The sequence below is a fragment of the Chinchilla lanigera genome, unplaced genomic scaffold, assembly GCF_000276665.1.
Source record: "Chinchilla lanigera isolate Chin_1 unplaced genomic scaffold, ChiLan1.0 scaffold00013, whole genome shotgun sequence".
Classification (NCBI taxonomy): Eukaryota; Metazoa; Chordata; class Mammalia; order Rodentia; family Chinchillidae; genus Chinchilla; species Chinchilla lanigera.
The window spans coordinates 21,270,510-21,279,689 of NW_004955414.1; the positions used below are offsets into that span (position 1 = coordinate 21,270,510).

The 9,180-nt window shown below is 42.7% G+C and overlaps 1 protein-coding gene across 1 annotated transcript; it reads left to right on the forward strand.

Moving 5' to 3' along the window:
* Nucleotides 1–8,075: 8,075 nt before the first annotated feature.
* LOC102003434 (olfactory receptor 51M1-like) lies at nt 8,076–9,180 on the forward strand. Its single transcript, XM_013511772.1, is given in 2 exon segments — nt 8,076–8,274; nt 8,387–9,180. Coding segments are annotated over 2 exon segments (993 nt in total).

Consider the following 9,180-nt stretch of genomic DNA (forward strand, 5'->3'; position numbering starts at 1 on the left):
GTTTTCTTTGTTCTTTTTGTAATGCTGGGAATTGAACCCCAGGCCTTCACACTGAGCTAAATGCCCAGCTCTTTTTTTTTTTTTTTTTTTTTTTAAATTTTGAGACAGTCTTGCTTACCACTACATTGCCCAAACTGGACTCGAGCTTATGATCCTCTTGCCTCAGCCTTCAAGAGTGCTGGGCAACGTGCATGTGCCCCCATGCACAGCTGAGGGTATCACTTTTAAAATATGATGTAGTGAAGAAAAATATTGTCTCCATCAGCTTCAGTATTTTGTGTGTGTTTCTATGAGCATTGATACAGCTGTTTTGCAGAGAGCAAAAGACATAACACTCAAAGGAAAAATGAACGTGTTGGCAGTTCTGGGAGATGTTTCCTAGGTATAGAGAACATAGGACAGGGGTGCTGGAAGAACAGGAGATCTGGGAAGTGGAGGGGATCTTAGTGCAGGCCTGAATTTAAAATTATCCTTGGGCTGAATGCTCCACCTGGTGGTTACAATGGAAAACTACAGCGTGGATATTGATCAGGCTGTGTCATACTGGCACAACCTGGTTGAGTGCGTTAAGTATCTACCTCCTTGATAAAGCTCTGTCTGTCTCTGCCTTTCTCTCTCTGTCTCTCTCTGTCTCTCTCTCTATCTGTCTCTCTTTCTGTCTCTGTCTGTCTGTCTCTCTCTCCTTTCTCTCTCTCCTTTTCTCTCTCCCTCCCTCCTTCCCTCCCTCCCTTGCCCCCAGAAACATTTGCAAACAGTATTACCTGCAGTGAAAACCACCAGTGCACTGATACTTCTGCTACTGGACTCAGATGCATTAGTGATGGACTCTAATACATTCAGAGTTAAGGCCTCAGTGACTCACACCAGCATATTGATACTCCACATCCCCAACCATGACACCCACATTCACTTCACTTCTACTTGCGGGCTTCCACCATTATCCAAGGCAACAGACAGAAAGACCAAGGACCCATCTTTCATTGTCCTTCTCACCCTCTCCATCTCCCCAGCCTTCAGCAGCCCCCTCTGCCTTCCCAGCCTGGGCCAGGACTGGACACCCCATGGCAACCTGTGCAGAGTCCTGCCCCTGGCTCCTTCAACTCCTTCCAAAGTATTGCATTTCACAAACTTTGTTTGCGTGTCTGAATATTGCATAGTTCTCAAGACATGTAAAATGTTCTTCACGTCTATATCCTTGTTTATGCAATTTCTTCCTGGAAATTCCTCTCTATAAAGTCTCATCTGGTAGTTAGAACTCAGTTTGGTTTCTGAGCTTCTCCACCAAGCTGGTGACAACCTACTCACAGAGAGATAATTTCCACATGCATCCTCTGTGTCACCTTTAGGTGTACCACCTCATCAATGCTCTTGAATAACAGAAACATTTGCTGTTGACAGAATAATGGATGCATTATCGCTACTATACCACCCCTGACTGGGCTCCTCTGGAAAAGGTCAAAATCACATTCTTAACACAGAAACGTCTCTTGTCAAGCCTCCCTCCACAACAAGCCTAAATGGAGATGCTTAGCTCCTGCCTTTTGTTCCCAGTCAGAACCCCCTCAGAAACTCCGATATGCTGAGGTACCCCACTCTCCGCACCTGTCCTCTGACCCTAACTCAACCTACAAAACTCTGTGTGCAATCCCGAATTATTTACCTCTTCTAAGATGGAGCCGCCTTCTGTCTTGGTGCATTCTGCTCTCATTTCTGACACGCCATAGGCTTCATGGGTCTCTGTCCTCGCTTTGAGTCAAGATCCCTTATTCTGGGTTTCACTCCTGTACAGTTCTGTTCACGCGTTGCCTGTTGAAAGGATATACTAGCTTGCTGTGCGCCAAACTCCAAGATATGAGTGTGCCGGTGTGTGTGTGTGTTGAAAGAGAAGAGAAGCGTGTGCCTGACTTGATTGTATCCCTCTGTGTTCTGTAACATAGACTGAGGGAGAAGTCAAACTGATTTTTGCTAAAAAGCAGTTGGGTTTTCTATCAAAAGTGTACAGAAGTTTCTGAAAGGCTGTTTGTTGGAGGACTTGTGAAGGAAATATCGTGGGCATCCACAGTTCAGGAGAGAGCTTTGAGAAAGCCTGCGGCACTACCCTGGCTGTGTATCTGGCATGGAACTATGTAGAAAATGTTTAATTTGACTGACATCATGGCTCAAAAACACAGTGGCTGGAAGAGACAAAAGGTGAGTGAATAATCTGGCAAAGGGAAGCATAAGAGTAGAAAAGTGAGTGCAAGAGGGAGAGGAGCTCTGGGCAGCTGTGATTATGGTGCTTCAAAGTAGATGCGCAAGTCAGAAGCTCAAGTGATATCCTGGAATAATCCTGTTCCTGCAGCACACACAGCCTGTTTTGCAAGGGCTGGATCCATTCTAGTGGACGGAGGGAGGAGTGAATAAAATCTCAGCTGGCATGGGTTGGTTTCTTCATAAAGTGGGAAATTAGAGTAAGGCAGGACTAATTTTTGCCACTGTAGATTTGTAGAGCCTTCTAAAGAGTTAGGGCTCTCCATCTTCATCCGGGTGAACCTGAGGAAAGGGGGTAAAGGTAATGACAGGCTTCTGCCCACAAGGGTCCTAGCCCTGGGGGTGCCTTGTCTGTTCTCAGGTTCTCTCAGCCGGAGAATGGAGTGTCGCAGGCTCAGAGGAAAAAGGAGGATAAATCCATCCCTGGCAGCCATCAGCCCAGTGTCTCTCCCTCAATCTGCAGCTGTCTTTGCCTATGGTACAGACTGCCTGGCTTCACCTTTTTAAAAGTAACAGCTGCTGGTGAGTTTCTACCACAGATTTATGATGACCTTTGAAGGAGGTCGGTGTTTCAGGGGGACACATGAGAAAGAGAAAAAATGCAAGAAGAAGGAGATGCATGAATGTCCCAAAAGAACAGTGACCCTGGAAGCAAACATTATGTCCAGAGGGTCTGGGATCTAGAGGTCCCCAGATACATCCTTGCCAGAGTCTCTTTAACATAGAGGAAGCGGAGTCAGAGAGACCAGTGTAAAGCGAAAGTAATTTTATTGTGGGTATTGCAATAAAATCTGGTAAAGAGCCACTCGGAAGGAGTAGAGGCACCCAGAGCTGGGATACTGCTGCATCGGGGGTGGAGGTCCTGTTTATGGGGTAGGGGTCCTGTCTCCACCCACTGAGGGTCAATGCTTGATTGACTGAATGCTGGGCTTGTTGCTAAGGCTTTGGTCTTGTAGGCTAGTGGCGGATTCGGGTAGGCATGGCAAAGCCACAAATTATCAGCTCTGAAGCACACAACTTCCTGCCCACAGCCGCACAGAGGCTGCTTTTTCTATCCTCTACAAAAGGCCCAGAACTTTGTTCTAACCCTCCTAAAGGTCCCTTCTGTCCCTACAGAAGTAATTTCGGTGCTAATTGTTTCTTCTCACCTAAGGGTTTGGGCAACCATATGCAAATATATTCCCCACATTTCCCACAGTGGAACTTATATTCTTCCACTAGCAAAATGTAATCTTGTAATATGCAATTTCCATTTCTAATAGTCTCAGAGTTGGTGCACAAAAGCAGAGTGAGGAAAAGAATCAGAGAACAGGGCCCACTTAGCAGACCAGGCCCTTCCTGGATTGTGTCTAGTGTTCAACGGCCATCTGGTATTGCAATTATAAGCTCCCTGGTGTCCACATACTAGCTCTTGTTGAGCTATCCGGTACATTCAGCTTTCAGCATAATCGTCACACCCTTCTCTAATACCTGTACTAAATGCATGTTATGTGTCAGGCCAGTGAGTGTAACAGAGAAGACCGTGTACTCAGTCTGCTTATATTTAAACAACAACCCATGGAATTGCATAATGTGTAGGATATGACCTCCTTTCCAAAGTCCTCCTTTACTGTACCCAGAAGAGACATATTTACAAATGAGTTCGCCCATTGAGGGGATCTTCTATAGAGTTCAGGAATGAGAAATCTGGTCCAAGTCCCTGTGCTTAGCTGGGGTTTCATTAAAATATCTTACTTTACTCTAAACTGTGTCTCTACCAATAGTTCTTTGACATAATAGTAGATATTACATTTTTAGAAAGAATATTACAATACAGAGCTAATGACTGCACATCCCTCTTTTCAGAAATGTGCGTCTCCTGTGCTGTGAGCGCTACCCCTGCGTTGCAGTTAGACACGACTGACAGTGCTCGCGAGTGGACTCCTCTGCTTCTCAGCAGGAATGGAGAGATGCCCGCTGCCCTCTCATCATTGTCTCTCATTGCTTGGAGAAACTCTCTGAGCTTTTTTCCCAAGAAAATGATCCCATCTCTGTCACTGTCTTGTGGCATTCTCGTTTCCACTCGGAGCCTGTCTCTGTCCATCCTGTTACGCTGAAGTCAGTGAATACAGAGCGGCCACAGAACTGCAGGCCCAACCGAACAGGGCAAAGCTGAGCACTTGATCCATTAACACGCTGGTTTATTTTTTCATGCAATAAGTAGATAGTGGTGCCTATTGTGTAAAAGACAGCGTCCTGAGTTCTAGAAGTCTTCAAGAATTCCAGTCTAGTTTGTTAAAAAAAAGGTTAAAAAGCCATAAGTCATAAATACATATAAATATTAATATGTGTGAATATGCATAAAAGACCATCCACACAATACAAATAATGTATATTGTATAAAATATACATGTGTTGATGTATGTATTAGTATGTACTTATAATTTTGTATGACTATATATTATGTAATATATTTATATTATGTATTATACTCTACACTTTTAAATATTATCTATAATGAATATAAAGAATATGTAATGAATATATAAATAATATATATTTTATAAACTACATATAAGTAAATGCATAAAAATGTTTTTATGGTTAGATTTTTGGCAGTTATGGGGATTGAACTCAGAGCCTTTACACTGAGTTACATTATCCCAAGCACTTTTATGAGTTTATTTATTTTCTGTTTTGTTTTGTTTTTTCGGGACCGGGAATCGAACTCACAACCTTGAGCTTGCCAGGCAGGCGCTGTGCTGCTGAGCTAAATCCCCAGCCCTTTTCTTTCATTTTGAACCAGGATCTCACTAAGCATAATACATACATGATTTAAACAGCATATTTGTACATTTACCCTTTGATAGTTCTCTATAAAAGGTACTCTGTGAGTACTGAGAAGAATTTACCAAACCACATAAGGAAGTCAAGAGAAATTTGTAAGAAGTGATATTTGCATGAGGTTTTAAATGATCATTAACTATTTCCTGGTTGGAAAAACAGAAACATTTTTGCCAAGAACACAAGAAACATAAAAGAATAGAATCAATAAAATAGCCATGGGATGGTTGGTTGAATGAAACAAAACAGGGTGTTTTGATTGGAGTAGAAAAAAGATGGGATTGAAAAGGTGCTGAAACGGGAAGAAGTTCAGCTACCACATAACATTACAGAGCACTACCTTACGTCAGGGTTACAGCAAGGCAGACATGGGCCCGATCCCATCTTCCATATTAGCTCACTGTGAACACTGGGAAAGGTTATTTACTTTTTTGGTAGTTTCCTCCTCTGAAAAGTGAAGGTAAAATGATTCAGTTACAAGAAAGATACATTATTATGTAAAATTTTGGGCAGGGTCCGAATCATGCAAGGCTGCAGTATATTGAAACTATCACCATAGCACTTTACTGTGGGAACAGGAAGCTATTGAAAGACTAAAGACAGTGCAGTGAGTCTTGGAGTTCATGTTTCCCAGACACTCTGCATGACTGTCAAGGAGAAAGAGTGAAAAGCCCAGCGAGTCAGGCAGTACAAGTGAAGTTTCAGAGGGCTCAGTTAGGATGGTGTGCAGAACTAAGGACTAGGACAAGGAGGGCAGCGATGAAACAATGTTTTCTCCCCAATATATTAAACACATTGATGACTCAATTCCACAAGCATAAAAACTCAAATTTGTCCTTGACTGGTTTATTTGTGAAAACATCCTAATCCTATCCAACCTGTCCAGCTACTCACATCTGCTGCCACTAAGTCCTACCGCTCAGGAAATCATTTCTCCCTAGGGAACTACAAACCTTACAACTCACCACTCTGCTTCTATTCTGGACTCTCTAAAATCTCTGTCCACACACACCTCTTCTCTCAACTCTAACTCTCAAGTGTAATAAAAGGCAAAGTAGTTTACACGACATACAAATCCGCGATCTAGTCTTTAGCTGCTGGTTCAACTGCATTTCCCACCACTCCCCACTTCACTTCCCACATGTATATTGCCTATACATGGTCCCCCTTTAGTATCTCAAACTTCTCAAGCTGCTTTCCACTTCAGAGACCTTCACCTGCTGTTGCTATGGCCTGGAATGCTTTCCAAGAGATCCATATACTTGCCCCTGTATTTCATTCAGGCTCCTTCTCTGGAGTTACCTCACGGGGGAGGTCTTCTCTGCCTTCTAATTCCTTATAGCACTCCATTTCCTTGCCTTTAGAGTACAATTATGTGTTGCTTTTGTCTCTATTCTGCTTGCATTAGCCATTATATTTCCAATACCTATGCTAGTCCCTCTTGTCATATAAGGTGGGCAAGTATTTGTTGAATCAATTAGGAAATAATTACAAAATCATAGGATCAATGGGAAAGCAAATATATCTTTAAATGCCAAAATAATATTTAAAGCATCTTAATGACGTGATAGCTCAATCTCTAGAGCTAAAACTAAATTTTTTTTAAAGGGCAGACATAGTCCATTCACAAAATGCTCACACGCTAAAAGCCATAAAGAAAATGACAATACTACACAAAAAGTGGCATGAAGACTTATAGGAACACATAAGAAAAGTATGCGATTTATGAGTAAAGAATGCACTAAGAGGGCTGGGGATGTAGCTCAGCGGCATGGTGCCTGCCTGGCAAGCACCAGGTCCTGAGTTCAATTCCCGATTCCAAAAAAAGAAAAAGAATGCACAAAAGCTTTTTGAAGGATTTGATGTGCGATCTAAGGCTGGTGGTGTGAATAGAGTTAGCAAGACAAAGAGTAAGGAGAAGCTACTCCAGGAAGAATAGTTTTCCTTCTGGGAAGCATGAAAACACAAATGCTGGGACACAAGTAAGAATGCTAGAGAAACTGGAAGACTTGTTGATCACCATTAATGCTATCATTGTGAGATAGAAAATCCGGGTGAACTAGAAGAAAGACTACAAGCAGAGATAAGGCAGAGTCTTGCGTGCCATTTTAAACCTTTTGTGACTCATGTCAAATCTAGTATGTATTATCGCTCTTGCTAGAGCACAGTTAACTGATTTGAGAAGTACAAACTGAAAGTCCTTGAAATAATCCAGAAAGAGATAATAGTCATCTGAATTCAGAGAGCTCAAATTAAGATTGTGAATGGACAGATCTGAGGTATTTAGCGGACAGGAATTCCAGGTGTTGCTGATTGATTGTTTGGATTCTAGGAAAGGTGTGATATGCAGGAAGTTGATACTGGGGGAACAGATGGAGCTCGGAGGACAAGTACTTGTCCAGCACGCGCAACACCCAGGCTTTGATTCCTGGGAGTGCAAAAAACTTGACTTTAATTTATGCCACTGAATAATTAATAAATGCACATTAACAGGAAAACTGTTAAGGAAAAGACTTTTGGATGTGTTTTTGAGGTAACTATGAAACAAAATATCAGGATACACATACTTAGTGTTCTGCTAGATACAAGTCAGAAAATCATAGTGGAAAACACTTGTGGAGCACTATATCTGATGCTTATGAATACATTGTACAGGTGGCAAAAGGAGTCATGGAAGTAAATACATTGTCTGAAGAAAAATAAGAGTTAGAAAATTGCCACTGATGTCAATAACTATACATAAGGGGTGCACAATGACCATAAATGAGCAAAGAGGCCTGAGAAGGAATGGAAATAGTGCAGTATAAAGGAAAACCTGGTGAGGATGATGATATTAAGAAAGGTTTCAAAGGGTAGTAAGAGTTATAGGATTGATAATAATGGAGTAGATGATACAAAAGAATAATGATGATTGTGATGTTGCTTACGGTGATGAGAAATTTGTAAAGCTGAAGAATTAATAAACAAAAATATGCATTTATTTTCAGCTCAGTACCTGAGGAATGCCAGCGCAATACCCTCTTGGTCCTCAATTCATAATCCTCTCTAACATTACTCATTTCAACCCCGTGCTCTCCTTCACTGGCTTTCCGGGTTTGGAAGCTATCCAACACTGGATTCTCATTCCCTTTTTCTTCATGTACCTGGTGGCCAGCTCAGGGAACTGTTTCATCCTGATAATTATTAACACCAACCCTCAGGCCCGGGGATTTAGCTCAGTGGCACAGCACCTGCCTGGCAAGCACAAGGTCGTGAGTTCAATTCCTAGTACCAGAAGAAAAAAAACAAACAAAAAAACAAGACCAACCCTCATCTCACAGACCCACGTACAAACTACTATCCTTAGGGGTGCTCACTGTTCTGGGACTTTCTGTGTCCATCGTGCCCACCACTATGGGGATCATTTTGTTCAACTCCCGTAGTATCTATTTTGAAGTTTGCCAAATCCAAATGTTCTGCATCCACTCATTATCTTTTATGGAGTCTGCAGTGCTCCTTGTCATGCCTTTTGACTGCTTTGTGGCCATCTGCCATCCCCTGAGATATTCAGTCATTATCATAAGCCAGCCAGTGATAATGGTAGGCCTGTGTGTCATTCTTCGAGGACCTGTGGCCTTTTTCCCTCCTGTTCTCCTCCTGAAGGCTTTTCTGTACTGTGATCCTCTGGTCCTCTTGCACTCATTTTGTCTACAGCAGGAGGTGATACATCTGGCCTGCATAGACACCACCTTCAGCAACCTGTACGCACTGACCCTGGGGGTGTTCACTGCCATGATGGACATGCTGCTCACCGCACTGCCCTACACATCCATCCTGCACACAGTGGCAGAACTAGGCTCCCGGAAGGAGCAGTTATCAGCCTTCCAAACATGCACCTCACATCTCTGTGCAGTGCTAATATTCTTTGTGTCCATGTTGGGGCTCTCCCTGGTACATCACTTTTAGAAAGATGCCCAGCCTGCTGCCCACCTTCTTATCGCTAACATCTACCTTTTTCTCCCTCCCATGCTTAACCCAATCATATACAATATTAAGACCAAGGAGATCCTGCTCGCCACCATCAAGCTCCTGGGCATTAGAAAGGCCAATGCTAAGGTCTGGGGATAA